This window comes from Plasmodium relictum (genome assembly GCF_900005765.1).
Source record: "Plasmodium relictum strain SGS1 genome assembly, chromosome: 11".
NCBI classification, from domain to species: domain Eukaryota; phylum Apicomplexa; class Aconoidasida; order Haemosporida; family Plasmodiidae; genus Plasmodium; species Plasmodium relictum.
The window spans coordinates 1706677-1724480 of NC_041689.1; the positions used below are offsets into that span (position 1 = coordinate 1706677).

At 17.7% G+C, this 17804-nt stretch overlaps 3 protein-coding genes across 3 annotated transcripts; 2 read left to right on the forward strand and 1 right to left on the reverse strand.

The window, feature by feature from the left end:
* Nucleotides 1-1723: 1723 nt before the first annotated feature.
* PRELSG_1144700 (conserved Plasmodium protein, unknown function) lies at nt 1724-9088 on the forward strand (the record flags this gene model as incomplete). The annotated part of the gene is made up of 3 exons (XM_028677740.1): nt 1724-3187; nt 3449-8707; nt 8939-9088. 3 exons carry the CDS (start codon nt 1724-1726, stop codon nt 9086-9088), a joined length of 6873 nt encoding a protein of 2290 aa, XP_028534099.1.
* Nucleotides 9089-9951: 863 nt separating this feature from the next.
* Nucleotides 9952-11271, reverse strand: CAX (cation/H+ antiporter, putative; the record flags this gene model as incomplete). The annotated part of the gene is made up of 1 exon (XM_028677741.1): nt 9952-11271. The coding sequence occupies one exon, from the start codon at nt 11269-11271 to the stop codon at nt 9952-9954; it is 1320 nt and encodes a 439-aa protein (XP_028534100.1).
* Nucleotides 11272-13985: 2714 nt separating this feature from the next.
* TEX1 (trophozoite exported protein 1, putative) lies at nt 13986-17090 on the forward strand (the record flags this gene model as incomplete). The annotated part of the gene is made up of 1 exon (XM_028677742.1): nt 13986-17090. The coding sequence occupies one exon, from the start codon at nt 13986-13988 to the stop codon at nt 17088-17090; it is 3105 nt and encodes a 1034-aa protein (XP_028534101.1).
* Between the last annotated feature and the right edge of the window lie 714 nt (nt 17091-17804).

Sequence of the window (17804 nt, forward strand, 5' to 3'; positions counted from 1 at the left end):
TATATATACATATATATTTACATGTTAATTTTTTAATTTTTAACCTTATACCATATTTTTAAGAAATTCTATAATTATAGTAAAATAATTATACATTATGTATCTTAAAATTATTAGTATTTTTCTTTATATATATTTTTTTTTTGTTAAATAATTTTAGCATACGAAACAGAATATATAAAATGAACTATATTAATAGCTATAAAAAATGTTTCATTCTTATCTTTTAAAAAGAAAAAAAATATGTATTATAATTTAGTTATTTTAAAATAATTTTATATTTATTCTTTTTTTTTCTTATATAGAAAAATCATTTCCTTTTTGTTCTGTAAGATTATTTATTTGTTATTTTGTTTTTGTATTATATCACTTTTTTTTTATATTCATTTATTTTATATAATTTTATTTAGATGAAAAAAATAGAAATAAATTCTTTATATAACTTTAATATATTTTTGTCATACATGGAAATGAAAAAAAAAAGAAATTTCATAAGAAAATACTTTGTCTTAGATGCATTTATAAAAAAGAAATTTTTTACAGAAGGTATGAAGTAATTATACTATCAAAAAATAAAAGAATAATTGTAAAATGATGAAATTTATGTAAAATAGAAACATTATTTTATCATTTTTTTTTTTTTTCTTTTTCTTTCTTTTTTTTTATAAATTAAGAAACTACCAACTTGCAATTTTCTGTTTTCTTTTCAATTATTTTTTTTTTTAAATTAAAAGATTTAAAGTTTTATTATATTACAAAATTTAGAGGGAATAAATGTAAATTAAAAAAAATACATTATATATATTTATATAAAATATATACAGATTTGTATATTTATTATTTAATTTTTTTTTTTTTTTTAATATAATATAAAAAAAGTACACATTGATAGCATTATATCCTTTAATTAGTATTTTTTTTATTCTTATTACAAATAAATATATTCTCAAATTTATTTTTTCGTCCAATTTATATATGCATAGTCTTTTAATTTAAATTTGAAGTCTTTTTTTTTATTCATTAAATATACAGTATTTTATTACATTTTCTTTAAATTAAAATTTTGTCACACAATGATTTTTTAAAACTAAATATGCAAAGAAAAAAAAAAAAATAAAATCGATGAATGAAAAAATATACAAGTCTAGTTTTAATAGAATTATGTAAACGAAAGGAATAAAATAAAATAAATATCAAATAATTCTAAAGTTTTTTTTTTATTTAAAGTTTTGTATTTTTTATATTTAAATATATATATAAAATATATATTTTTTTTTATCTTATTTTATAAACATATTCAAAATTATACATTTTTATTTAAATAGAATAGAAAAAGAAAACATAAAAAAAAAAAAAGAGAAAAATATGAAAGTGTTAAAGTGAAAGATAAGAGTATTTCAAGATTATGAAATATTAATGTTTTTTATTTGCTTATTTTTTTTTTTTGTATAACTCATATACAATAGTACTTGTTGAAAATGAAATCAGTTGAAAAAAGAACATATTTCTCACATATGAATATTCAAAAAAAAACTCTAGAATATGCAACGCAAATTTAGAAAGAATATTTTTAGAATAATAGCATAGTTTTGTTGTAATTACTTGTATTATTTTTGTTATTTTATTTTATTTTTTTTTTTGATCTTAGTTTAATTTTTTTTTTTTTTTTTTTTTTGTATAACTTTTCTCTAAAATCTAATTTTAAAATTCATTTTAAGAAGAAATGGAGAGAAATGAGTTTTATAAAAAATATCAAGAATATTACGGTTATGATATAAATGATATACCTAGTATGGTTAAATGTAAAAAGATAGAATTATATGATTTGTATTCAAGTGTGTTAAATCATGGTGGGTATTCATGTGTTAGTAGAAATGCTAAATGGCTAAAAATAGCAAAAGAATTTGGATTAATAAATAAAGAAAAAAATATAAAATTAATTGAAACAAAAGAAATTAAAGAATATTATTTAAATTATCTTAGAGAGTTTGAAAGAATTCATGATAATATTAAAAAAGGGAAAATTGTAACTAAAAAATATAGAAATTGTTCGAGAATAAATAGCTTAGAAATAAAAGATAAAAAAAAATTAAAAAATAATAAAAACAAAAATAAAAATATGAAAGACGAGAATGAATTAAATATTTCGTATCCTAATTTTTATTTCAATTCTCCTAATGATACGACTCAAAGAAATAATTTGATAAATGAAGATAATAATGTAAATATGGGTAATAATATAAATAATTTAAATACAACAAATAATATGAATAATATTAATTATCCAAATTATATGAATAATTATCATATAAATGCTAATAATAGTAGCAATAATAATAAAAATAATAATAAAAATAGTGATAATAATAGTTTGGTTAACTTTACTAATACTAATAATAATAACTTAAATAATATGAATATTATGTTTAATAACTTTAATAATTATGTGAATAATATTCATTATATGAATAATTTTACAAATAGTAATTATATTAATAATAGCCATATGAATAATAATAGTTATATATATAATTATTGCATTAATAACAATATTAATAATAATATGCCAATTAACTTCAGTATAAACAATATGGTTAATAACCTTAACAATTGTTCAAATACTAATTATTTGAATATTAATTACGTGAATAATAATTATTTAAATAATAACAATTTGAATGATAATAATGTTAATAATGGCTGTTTAAATAGTCATTTGAATAGTAATTATACTAAAAATATAAGTGATGTAGACAAAATTAAAGAGAAAAAATGTATAGATATATACAGGTTGTTGCTGGCTATGCATAAAAGAAAAGAAAAAATTGCTGATTTCATATTTTGTTTAAATATACTTTATTCTGTATCAACTATGAGAAATATGGTATCATTAAAACAATTTAATATTATTATTTGCTTACTTTTACATACCTTGGAAGATATCTTTAAAGTTTTTTATGAAGAATTTAATATAAAAAAAAGATCAATAAATATAATGATAGAGTCATTCTCCAATTATTTAATAAATAATAAAAAAAATCAAATTATTAAAAATTTTATATATTTTAATAGTAAACACATTAATGGATATTATGAAAATTTATCTAAATGTAATGAAATAAATAGTCAAAATATAAAGAAAGATAATGATAAAGAAAATAATTTAACGGAATACGAAAAAACACAAGTAAACCAATAAAAAAAAAAAAAAAAAAAAGAAAAAATGTAATAAATAATTGTTTTTCTATATAAAATTCTAAAAAAATAAGAAATAGAAACTATTTTTTTTTTTTTTAATAAAAAATTATTATAATTTTTTCTAAAATTTAAAAATATTAAAATAAAATATTAAAAAAATATAAATATGCTTTTTGCTTGTTTAAATGTATACATACATATATGTATACTTTCATAAATAATAAGAGAATTTCTTTTTTTTTTCTATTAGGTTGTAAAAAATGAATATGATATAGAAGATTTAAACAAAAATGAAAATAGTAATAATTGCAAAAATAGCACAAAAATAATGAATGTTTTATTAAATAAAGAAATAAATGTAAAAGATATAATGGATTTATATTTATCATATTATGACTACTGTAAAAATAAAAAAAAAAAAATTAGCAAGGTAAAAAATATGAAAAAAATAAAAAAAAAAGAGAAAACAGAAATAAATGAAGAAATAAGAACTTCTGATTATGATGATACATTTTATTTTTCTAATTCTAGTTATTCTAGTAGTATTTACAGTTCTGATATAGATAACATAATTCAAAAAAAAAAGAACAAAAAATATATTTTAAATTTTTATAAAAATAAGAAAGATGAAGATGAATTTCTAACAAAGAAAAGTTGTGTTGAATTTATATATCTTATTTTATATATAATAAATAATTTATTTCTTATTAATAAATACAATTTGTATTATTCAAATATAAAAATATATTATAAGAAAGAGAGAAAAAAAAAACGAAATTATAAAAGTTTGAAAAAAACTAGCTCTTATGAGTCCTTTTTAAAGAACAATGATGATTTTTTAAAAGAATTAAATTATTCATCTTATGGTCACTTAAAAAGGAAAAGAAAGTTTGATAATGAAAGTATATCTAAATCAGAAGAAAGTTCAGATGAAAATTGTTCACAAGATTTTTCTCAAAATATATCCTCTGCATCATCATCAATATGTAGTATGTATAGCTATAAAAGTGGGAAGTCGAACAAATTAACTTTGAATAGAGGAATAACTAGATCATATGCGAAGATCTTAAATAATAAAAAAAAAATTACTAGAAAAAATGAAGAATTAAATAAAATGAATTTTAACGAAGTCTCTAATGAGAAAGTTCATAGGATTCCTAAATCTTATAATACAAATGAAAAACAAGATTCATTTCTAATTACGTTTTATCAAGATGATATGGATAAAAGAAAAAATACAGCATCTAATAAATTTTATGAAAATAATGAATTATTTAATTGTAGTGACAATATAAAAGAAAAAAATAAATATAAAAATATTTCTAAAATAAACAATGTAAAGTTAAATAGAAGTAATAGCAGTAACTGTTTTTTTAAAGATACAACTTATAATATTGTTGATGATAATTTTAATCAAAATGTGAACTATTTTATGCATAAGAATGTGAACTCTAATAATTTAAATGAATATATGAATAATTTCAAAAATAATAATAGTAATAATTATTTGAGATCTTATTCACATTTCCCTAATATATTCAATAGCAATAATGCATTCATTAATAATTTTAATATGCACAATAATTTATGTAATTCATACAACGACTATATAAATTTAAAAAATAACAGCAATAATAGTAATATAATTTCTAACAGGTATAATGAATACAATAATCTAACAGTACCTGCAAGGATAAAATATAATCAAGATATAGTCAATAATGAAAATAAAAATGTAAATGAAAATGAATTTTCTAATGAAAAAAATAATAAAAATTATAATATTGGAAATCAAAAAGATAATAATATTGATAATCAAATAAGGGAAGTTACTAATAAAACTGATAAATTAATTAATATTAAATACGAAAATATAACAAACAATGATAAAAATAATATCACAGAAGAATCAATAGGTAGAGAATTAAATACTGGGGAAAGTATTTATAAAGATTATCAAAATAATTATAACAACAAAGATGGAAAAAATAATTCTAATAAAGAGAATAACGTTTGCGATAATAATGAAAAAAAAAATAAAAATACTGAAATAAATAACAACTATAATAAAAATAATATTAATAATAAAGTTGATTCTATTAAGAATAATATAAATAGTAGTATTAATAATAATAATATTTTAATTGATAATAATGATAATAGTAGTATAAAAAATAAATGTGATGAAAACATTATAAGTAACAATAATGATTATAAGAATATTATAAATATAAATAATAATAGTAGTTATAATGATGAAACAATTTTAATTAATAATGAAAATATGAATATTATAAATAATAATAATGAAAATAACAATATTAATGATAATAATAATAATAGTAATATGAATAATGACAGTAGTAGTAGTAGTACTGCTAATAATAATATTAATAATAATAGTAATATTAATAATGATAGTGCTACTAATAGCAATAATGTTGACGATAAGGATTATGATTATGATTGTAATAATAATAATGATAATAAAAATTCTATAAATATAAGTAATAATAATGAGAGTATTACAAGTATAAATAATATAAACAATAGTTCTGATAATAATATGAAAAATACAAAATATTTTAATAATTCTATTTCATTTATAAATAATATTAATCCATATAATTTAAATTACATTGATTCAAATAATAACAATAATAAAATGAATAATTTAGTAAATTATAACTGCGCAAATGTAAATAATGATAATTTTTTATTTAACAATGAGAGCCCTCAAAATATTAGTATGCCACACCCATTTGACTTTAATTTATATAGCAATGGATATAATTATTATAATAATTTTAATTCAGTAGAGAAAATGAATAAAGGTGTAAACGGTTTATTTTTAACAAACCCTTTATTTGAAGTAAATAATATTTCTTCTAATAGTAAGTGTATTAAAAAAGACATGAATAAATATTTCATGACAAATAACGATTTTAATATTAGTAATTTAAATAATTACTATCACAAAATAAATGATTGCTCACCTATATTTAATAATTATGTCAATAATATAGATAACATGAATCATGTAGATAATGTGTTTATATCAAATGATAATAATAATCATTATTATAAATACAATAGTGATAAAAATAAAATTAATAATTATGTTTGTGTTGCCAACGGTAACAAAAACACAAAAGAAAATAATAACAGTGATAATAATAATGAAAATGAAGAAGATAATAATAACATCAATAATAATGATAATAAAAATATTCATTATGGTATAGATTCAAATGATGATAATAACAATAATAATAATTTAGAATATGTTTCAAAAAGTTCTTATGAATCAAATGAAGATAATAATAAACAAAAGGTAAGACAAATTTACAGAAACATAAAAAATAGTATGTATGAAGATATGAAAAAAATATTTAACCAAAAAAAAATAAAAGAAAATAAATATAAATTAATGCATTATTTTGACTTAAGTAAATTCATTAGTCTATTTGAAACTATATTTTTAAAAAATTTTGAAAATATTATATATCACGAAAGAGCTGTTCAAAATATCTATATTAATATGTTTATTTGTATTGATATATTAAATAATGAATTAAACAAAAACATTTCATTAAAATATGTATTTTTCCCAATAAATTTTTTTGAATATAAAAGTAAATTTAAATTGGTTGCACATATTGATAACAATAACAAATTCTTAGTAAAATCTAAATGTTTAAAATTAGAAGATAGTGAAATTAAAAAATGTAACATTTACGAAAAGGAATCAAAAAAAAGCAATAAAAAAAATAGTTTTAATATAACTGAAGATAGAAATATTAATTTACCGGAGAATCCAAGTGATAATAAAAGAAGCGAAATTTGTTTTAATAATTTAATAAATTCTGCTTACACAGAAAGTAGAGTAAATCTTAATTATCCAGAAAAAACAAAAAAAAAAGAAGAAACATTAGAGTTTAAGAATAATTCAAGTAACTGTGTAGAAAATGAGAACAATAATGATTACAATTTATTAAAAAATAAAATTAAAGAAAATACAAATAAACTAACTGATGATGATGATATTTTAAATTGTTCTAACAATAATTATTTCAGTAAAAAGACTATGCCTACAAAAGAATTAAATGGATACGAGTACAGAAAGAAAATGAAAAGGTTATTTTTAAGAATCTTTCGAAAAAATAATAACAAATACAATATTTATAAAAAAATTGATTTAAAATATTTAAAAGAAAATTATAATTATTATGGAATGATTTCTTGTAAAGAAAAGCAAAAGTATAAAAGGATTATAATATTAGATTTACATGAAATTACAAAAAAAATTTTATTAAAAGTATACAAACGTGTTAATAGTTATTTAAATATAGCTATTCTGTCATTAAATATATTAACATATATATTATATTTGATACCTAAAAAAATGTTTATTGTATCTTTTATTCCATGTATTTTAAATAAAATAATTAATGTAAAATGTATATACTCATATTTAAATGTTCCTTTATGCATTTTAAATTATAATGGCTTCCTTTTTTTAGAAACTATGATGAAATTTATTACACAATTGACAATAAACAAAGTTATTCCTATGCATTCATATATATTGTCATTTTTACGTATATGCTCTGTCCCCTTGTATATATGTTTGTATTTTGATATACCATTATCTCATACTCTTATTCTTACTTCATTATCTGCTATATATCAACTAATCACATATGATGCTAACTTTTTAGCAACAGGGATTATTAAAAAAAAGTCAAACAATGAACTTTCATTAAGCTCAGATAAAAATAATAATTTAATTAATAAAAGAAAGAAGTTATCAAAAGACAGTAAAGAACAAGAAATTTACGATCATATAGATAAAGAAAATTCAATGGGGAAATCAGTGAAAAACTCTGAATTTTATGAGGAAAGTATTTTAAGAAATGAAATTCATGAGTGTAAAAGAGATAATGAAAATTTAAATATAAATAAAGATGAGAATAAAAATGAAAGTGGATATGAATTAAGTGAGGAAAGAAAAAAATTATTAGAAGAAACCTTTTTGAGAACTCTTTTACTATTTTTAAAAAAATCCATTTATTTTAAAAGCATTTTTAATTATGCTAATATAGATGAGAAAGAAGAAATGCTCATAGATAGCAATAAAATTCAAATAGTTTTAAATCAGTTTAACATTAATAAGCAGAATATAAAAAAAGAGAAAGATGAAATATATTTTTCTAATATAGAGAATAAGGTATTTTACTTACATGACAATTTACTTTTATATGCTCTAGACAATTTGACAATATCAAATCATGCTAAAGATATTAAAATGTGTAAAAATATAAAAAAACAATATGGCAATCACAGTACTGCCGAAAATACTTTTTCACATGATATTATATCATCAGAAAATTCAGAAATACAAAGACTAAGTATTTATGCTCATTCCATAGTGTCTATTCTTTTGTTTTTATCATCTCATCACATTTTGTGGGAATGTTTAGCATCTCATATTCCTTTAATTACTCATGTAAATATAAAAAAAAATATAAATTCACTTTCAGGAATAATATATATGTCAACAATATTTTTATTAAATTTACCTTAACATGTTTATACAAATATTAATTTTATATAAATATATCGTCTATATTATAGTCAATGTTTTATTTATCATTTATTTTTAAATTATTACTTGTATATATATATGATTTTCATGGATAAGTTTGTTAAATTCTACTTTTTTTTTTTTTTTTTTTAGGTGGCATTTATTCAAACAGATATAAGTCCATCTCTTTGGGCTATTTTAAAAGAGTATTATTTCCGCAATTTTATGAAAGAAAAAAAAAATAGGATAAAATGTAATAGATATTTTGACTCAAAAATAATAAAAGTTGAAAAAGTGAAATAATATTTTTAAAAATATATATATACTTTTTTTCCTATTTTTTTCTTTTTTTTATGTGCTTAAAAAAAAAAATATGCATATTTTAATACATAAATATATTAAAATATATATTTTTAATTTCATATATATGTGAATATATAAATATATCTTTTACACAATGTGTAAAAGATTTTCTTATTTTTCTTAATTAATTGTTCTAAAATTAAGTTACCTTTTTTTTTTTAAATTTAACCTTAAATTTCATATTCTGTGATTTCATGAAATTTTCTTGAGATCCAGTTTTTACAACTATAAACATTAAACTTAAATATTTTTTTTTTTTAAGAAAATAAAAGTTAAAAATTGTAGTAAAAAAAATTACTAAAAATACTATAGTACATATATATATATATATTATATTTTTTACTAAAAAACAAAATGCTTTTGTAAAATAATACAAATTATTTTAAATTAAAAATATAAAGGTTGTAGATTAAATAAGTAATAATAAACAAATAACAAAATTAAAAGGAAATAGATATAATAAAAGCTTAAATGCATATTAAATATAGACAAATACATATGAAAATAAAAAAGAAAAAGAAAATATCAAAAATTTTAAAAAAGTATTTATATTTTACCTACAAGAAAGAATTATAAATATTTCAAATAAGAGAGCATATAAAATATATATATACATATACATAATTAACAAAAAAAAAAAATGAAATAAACAAATTAAAGGGGGTTAATAATTTATAATAATAATAAAAAAAAATTATATGCATATATATATTGTGCAAAAATTGGGATAACTATATATATTTTATCATAAATAGTAATAAATTTTTTTTAGGAAAATAAAATAAAAAATAAAAAAGGAATAATTATGTTGTATCAAACCAAAAAACAACACCAACGATCAGATAAGCTGAAATTAATAAAACTCCCTCTAACCAATTGCTTTCTCCATCTTGTACAATTGCCATTGTGACAATAACAGAAATGACTAAAATAACTGTTGATAGGGGTGAAAACGCTAAAGTCATTGGTTTATTTAATATCCATCCAAATAAAACAGTTACTGGTACAACAAATAGGGCAATTTGAGCAGATGAGCCTACTGCTACACCCATGGTTAGATCTACTTTATTTTTGATTGCAACAGTAACAGCTGTTAAATGCTCAGTGGCATTACCAACAATAGGTAAAAGAATAACCCCTATAAAATTTTCTGATATATTATAATATTTTATAACTGATTCAATAGTGTTAACAAGATATTCTGAATGAATACTTACTAAAATAGTAACTAAAACTAAAAAAAGAGATCCTGATACTATAGATAACTGAGGAATTTCTTCAGTCATTTCTTTATCTTGAAACAGAGTGATATGTGTGTATAATTGAAATAAGAGAAATAAACAGTATGTTAAAAATATTAAAACAGCTGTTATTCTTGAAACTTTCAAAATTACTTCGCTATTGTTATTAGTAGTAATTGAAGATACAGTTGGCATAGTTATTGCCAAACTGGAAAGCAGTAATAGAGAAGTGCTGCATGTTGCTCCCTTTTCATTAAATTTTTGTACGTGGTGATATAGTCCACCAGCAAAAAAGGACATACCTAATACTAAAAGTAGATTAGACAAAATACTACCTAGTAAAGTACCTTGAACAACATTTATTAATCCTGCATTTAAAGCTTGTATAGAAAAAATCATTTCCATTAAATTACCAAATGTAGCATTTAATAAACCTCCAATTATTTCTCCTGTATGTAAAGCTAAATCTTCTGTTATATTTCCCATAAGTGCAGATAAAGGTATTAAAGCCATGAAATTAAAAAAAAAAATATATATATCTTTACAACCTAGTAAAGAACTTAATATTCCTATAGGTACAAATATTAAAAATATATTTAGTTTAGTATTTAAAATATTGTATAATCCTATAATATCACTTTTTCTTGGAGAATAAAAAGATGCTACTTCAAAATCATAATTTTTGTCCATATCTTCATCATATAAACTTGGTGTTACTTGATTACATAATAACTGTAAATGCAAATTTCTATTTCTTATTAAATTATTATCATTTAAAATATTCGAATTTTTAAATTTCTTAGTTGGTGGCATATTTTTATTTAAGGGTTGAGAAATAGTACGTCTTACATAAGACGTTGCACGAACTCTTCCCATTACCATTTTTAATCAAATTAATATAAAAAAAAAAAAAAATTAAAAAAAATTGAAGATTTAAAAAAAAAAAAATTATAATAATAAATTTAATAAAAATTATAGTAAAAAAGGTATTAATAATAAAGTAATAAAATAATAAAAAAAAATAGAGTAAAATAAAATAGAAAAAAATGTATTGGACAATAATAATAAAGCGAATGAAGATAAATTAGAATCTTATTGATGTTAAAAAAATAAAAAAAAAATAAAAATATATGCTAACTATTTTTTTATATAGATAAAGAAAAAAAAAAAAAAATAAATAATATTTAGAATTAACTTCTTATTTTTAACTTATTTCTATATTAAATTTCCTTTTAGAAAATTAAAAGTAGAATCTAAAAGTGTAATTCTAACAATTTATTTACCTTATTATTAATATCATCTAATATATTTATAAAAAAAAAAAAAATGATGACTTCAGCAACTAAACATTTCTTAGGTTCTCTTTAATTCATTTATACTATAAATTCTTTATTGTTCCATACATATATTTTTTTTTAAGAATCTGTATGTTTTTAAACTTTGTTAAATAATTTTATATTTATAAATTTTTTTCTCAAATATATTTTCTTTATTTTGAAATATTTTTTAAAAATTCTATTAAATATATGAATTTGTATATATATATATATAAATGTACTTTTTTTTTTTCTATTCTGCTTAGTATTCATTGTATATATTTGTTTGCCTTTTTTATTTTTTAAAAACATTTTTATGTATCCATTATTTTTTATAAATTAAATTGTACTAAAAATAATATATCTTCTTAATATAATCTTTTTATATGATTACGTGATTTAAATAAATATTTAATATATTCTGATGAATAAATAGAATTTTTTCCCCTTTGATAAAATTAAAATGAAAGTAAATCGAAGAAATTCAATTATAAAGAATATGTAATGTAATATAGGACATATACATGTTTATTGAGATAATAATAAATTTAATTTTTTTTTTTCATTATTTTTTTTCATTTTTATTGTATTTTTTTAAAAAAAAAAGAAAAAAAAAGGAGTAAAATGTAAAGATTTGTGTGTTGTTACAATATGTAAGTGAATTTTTTTTTAATACACATTCAATTTTTTAAAAAAAAAAAAAACCTAAAAGGAATAATATCTAAATATAAAAATTTTATTATTTTTTTTTTTTTTTCTAATAAACACATAAAATATATTTAAATATTAAAGAAAAAAAAAAAAAAAAAAATAGAATATGATATATTGTAACACTAAAATTTTTGGAATTTTTAGTTAGAAAAAAGATATATTACACCTAAAAAATAAAAATAATATTCAAGTGTATAATTAAATTATATGTGAAATCATATTAAAAAAAAAAAAAATAAAAAGCAAAGATCTTAATTTTTTTAATTTAAAAAAAATTTATAAGTATGTAACTAATTTTGTTAAATACAAAATGTAGACAAGAAAAAATTAATATAAAATAATAAATAATTTCAATTTTATGTTTAAAATTTTTTTTTTATAAAATGGAATTTATCTAAATAATAAAAAAATTTAAGTGATAATTAATATGAAAATATAAAGAAAAAAAAAAATTAAAAGAAAAATGCTTATAAAAAATAATTTGAAAAAATAATTAAAAAGGTATATATAAGGCGAAATTAAAATTATAAAAGAATACATAGAATTACTTTAATAGTACATTTTATAACAAATAGATGAAGATTTAAAAAAAAGATTGAAACAAAGAAAGTTAGATATATATGATGGAATAATATACTTAAAATTTCCATAAGAAAAAAGTGTAAATTTATAAAATCATAGTAGTTTATAAAATAACGAAAAACAAGGAGGGGGAAAGAAAAGTATAATAATTAACCTATAACATTTGTAAATCCTAGAATTGATAAAAAACAAAGATTTAGTTATTTAAAAAAAAATATTTTATTATTTTATAAGTATATAGTTTTAAAACTATGCATATATTTATAGATACTCTTTTTTTTTATTTTCAATATTTAAGATCTGAATTTTAATTATTTATATTGTTTGTAAATTTTATTTAAGAGAAAAAATAAAAAATAATAAAAAGAATAAAATTAAAAATATAATATATATATATATATATATATATATATATATATATATATATATATATATATATATTTTTATAGTAAATTTCTTTATAAATTATTTATTTTTTTTATCATAAAAAAGAAATTTTAAAAATGTTGCATACATTTTTTAATTATACAAGAAAATCATTTACAATGCAAAAAAAAAAAAAAACTGAAATTATAAAATTTTTTTTAATAAAATAACTTCATATATTATTATTTTCATAATAATTTAACTTTTGATTTTTTATTTAAAAAAAATGTATTTGAGTAAAAATTTTTTTTTAAATAGTATTTATGTTATATATATCAAAATATGATTTATTAAAATTGTTATTTTTTATATTCATCTATGTAAAGATATATGTATCGGCATTAAAAAACCATTTAATTTTTTAATTATAAAATTTGATTTCCCGTTATTAAAGGATTATTGTATAAAAATAGATTAAGATATATATATATATATATATATATATATATGTTTATTTAAATTGAATTTTTTCTTTTTTCTTTTTTCTTTTTTCTTTTTTCTTTTTTCTTTTTTCTTGTTTTTTTTTTTTTTTTTTTTGTTATTTTTTTATAAATTAAAATAATGAATATTAAGAAAAGAAATAAATATGAAAAACATGAATTAATGCCATTACCATTAGAAAAATCTGAGTTACTTATTGAAAATATACATAATTTAAAAAATTGTTTAAATTTATATAGAAAAGAAATTCAAGAAAAAAATAAGTTTATTAATGATTTAAAAAATAACTTGAATTTTTATGATTGTATTTTAAAAAATATTAATATTGTATGGAGAATATTTAATAATGATTTACTAAATTTAATAGATAAAAAAAAGGAAGGTGATAATAACATTTTGGTTGAGTCTCCTTATTATAATATTGAAGAATTTCTCACTATATTTTTAAAATATGTGAATAATAATGACTTAGATGATGAAAATGATGAGTTTTTAAATAAAACATTATCTGACTATGATGATGATAATAGTGCTATATATATTAAAACGAAAAAAATAAAATTAAATGATTTATCAAATAACAATTCTATTAAAAATGAAAAAAATGAAAATTTAGAAAATTGTGTAGATTTCCCAAAAAATGAAAATAATAGTGTTAAGAAAGATATACCTGATGAAATTGTGAAAGATATGGTAGTAAAAGAAGATAACAGCGAAAAAAAAAAGGATGATATTATAAAAGTGGTTAATAAAGAAGAAAACAAGAAAAATATTAATGATATAAATAATGAAGAAGAAAATGAAAAAATAGTGAAAACTACTAATTATGACGAATTAGGTCATATAAAAAAGGAAATTTTGAATAACGAAGATTTTAGTAAAACGAATGAAACAGAGATAGATAAAAATATAAATAATAATAATAAAAGGAATTTATGCAATGATATAAATGAAGCAAAAAGGATCTGTTTAAATTCTCAAGAGAATATATTCTTGGGAAATGAGGATTCTATATCGGTATGTTTAAATAATGATGTAATAGAAAAAAGGAAAAAAGAAAAAGATAAAGTTAATAGTACAAAAAAAAAAAAAGAAAAAAATGAAATTATAGATGATATTCGTAAAGATAACTTTGAAGAAAAATTAAAAAATTTTTTTGTAGAAAACTTAAAAAATACCCTAAGTTATATTAATAAAATTATAAATTTGAAAAGTACTGACTTAAATTACAATTTAGAATACATCAGAAAAATAAAATATGAAAAAAGTCTTTACTATGAAAAATATGTTGATGAAAAAAAAAAAAATAATGAATTGCAAAATAATTGTGAAAGTTTAAAAATTGAAATTGACAGATTAGAAAAAAAAAGTTCCTCTTTATTATTTAAGTTAAACAAAGAAGATATTTGTAAGAATATTTTAGAAGAAAAGATAGACAAAAATGAAGATATGAATTATTCAAAAATAGAAAATAATGAAAGTAATAAGATGACTTCTAATAATCATTATGACTTAAATTGTTATGATAAAGATACGCATCACTTAAAAAATAATAATTTTGTTAATAATAGTAATAAAAATGATAATAATAATGATAATAATAATAATGATGAACAAAATAATGTTAATAATGATAATGTTGCTGAATCGAAAATATTTTTAAATTTAGAAAAAATAATAACAAAAGAAAAAATTATACAAAGTGAGCCATTTAAAAATTTAATAAGTGAGTCAACTGAAATTTATAATAAACTAAAAGAGAAAGAAAATGAAATAATTATATTAAAAAAAGAAATTATAAAAATGGAGAATTTTAGAGATGAAGAATATGAAAATTTATTAAATGAAACAATAAAAGATAAAAAAAGTTTAACAGATAAAATAAAAGAATTAGAGGTAGATATAGCTACATACAAATTAGATAAAGAAAAAATAGAAAGTAAAGTAAAGGTAATGGAATATGAAGTAGGTGTGCTAAAAAATATCGACAAAAAACAAACGATGCAGTTGCAACAGAAAGAGAGTGAAATTTTAAAAATGAAATTACAGTTGGATAAATTTAAAATATTAGAGAATACTTTAAGAGACAAAGTTGCATTTCTAGAAAAAGAAAAAGATGATTTATTGAATTCTACAAGAGTTTTAGAGGAAGAAAATCTTGAATCAAAAAAAAAACATATCCTTAATAATAGTGACTATAGTGTAATTATAAATGAAGATGATGATAAAAACATAACTATGAATGAAAGAAAAGACATTCTGCATAAAGATGAAGAAACACATGAAAACGAAAATATTAAAAAAGAAGAGAAATCGAAATCCTTTTTAAGGTGCCATATAGGAAGCAATAAGAATGAAAACTTTAGTGAATCACAAGGAAATATGGGAAGTGTTGACGACTATATGTTGAAGTATGACGAGTTACTATTAGAAAATAAAAATTTGAGAAGAAAACTAGAAAAAAAAAAAGACGTAGAAGAAGAACTAATGAACTTAAAGAAAAATTATGATGCAATAAGCGAAGAGATAGAAGAAATTACAAAAGAATTTGAAAAAAAACAGGAACAAGTAGATGAAATGATTATGCAAATAAAAAATAAAGAGTTAGAATCTTTAGAAAAATATAATAATAAAGTGAATAAGGCATATGTAGAAGAAAAATTAAAGCAATTAGAAATTAGTTATCAGGATAAAATGTCCTGTATAAATAGTATTTATGAAAAATATGAAAAATTCGTAAACTTATATTTGACTTTATTTTTTCATGCGAGAAAAAATGCAGTTATATCTGATAGTGCAAGAGAAGAACAAATGAGTATATTTATAAAACTAAAGCAAAAATATGAGCATATTTTTCAGAAAAAAAACGAAATATCTAATATTTTAAAAAATGTATACGATTGCAACAAAAAATTAATTGAGCAATGTAAGGCATTGTATAAAGAAAATGAAAATCTGCAAAACACGCTTTCTAATCAAATAAGTATTTCAAAAGATATTTCGAAAAAAGATAATCATTTATTGATAGAAGAAAATGATGAATTACGTAGGAGGTTAATATGTAGTGTTTGTATGGAAAACTTTAGAAATTATATTATAATAAAATGTGGGCATATATATTGTGAAAATTGTATTTTTAATAATATAAAAACAAGAAATAGAAAATGCCCTCAATGTAAAATTCCTTTTGACAAAAAAGATTTACAAAAAATATTTCTAGATTAATGAAAAAAAAGTGTTATATATTTTTTTTTTCTTTTTTACCTTTATATATATATATATATATATATATATATACTTTTTAATTTATAATTAAATTTTTTATTTTTTTTTAAACTTTTTCAATACATTTATATTTTTCCCTTTTAATATATAATTAAAATTTTTTTTTACTTTTTTTATTTAAATCTATGGCTTTTTATAATTATTTAATTATTTATGTATTTTTTTTTTTTTTTAGGCCTTTTTTTTTTGGCTATTATTTGTAAATTTATTGTGTTATTTCAATATTTTTTATTTTTCTTATATCTTTCACAATTATATTTTCTTAAAATTTACATATATATATATGTTAAGTTTATATACATAAATATTTTATAAATTTATATTTATATGGATATTTTTTTTTTAAAGTTCAGTAGTATACCAAATTGTTTGTAGTATTGCTACTATTGTTGCATTTTTAAAAATTCTTATTTTATCATTTTATTATATTTATTTCTTGACTGTTAAATTATTTATCATAAGTTCTAATGCACAAATTTGATTAACTTATATTTAATGAGATAAAAAAATAATTATACTGTAACATTTTTTGAAAATAAAGAAAAATTGAACATTTGTATATGCTTATAAAAATGATAAAAGAAAGATTTAAGATAATTTTTCATATAACTCAAAAAAAAAAAAAAAACTATTAAAGAAATGTTACCTAATATT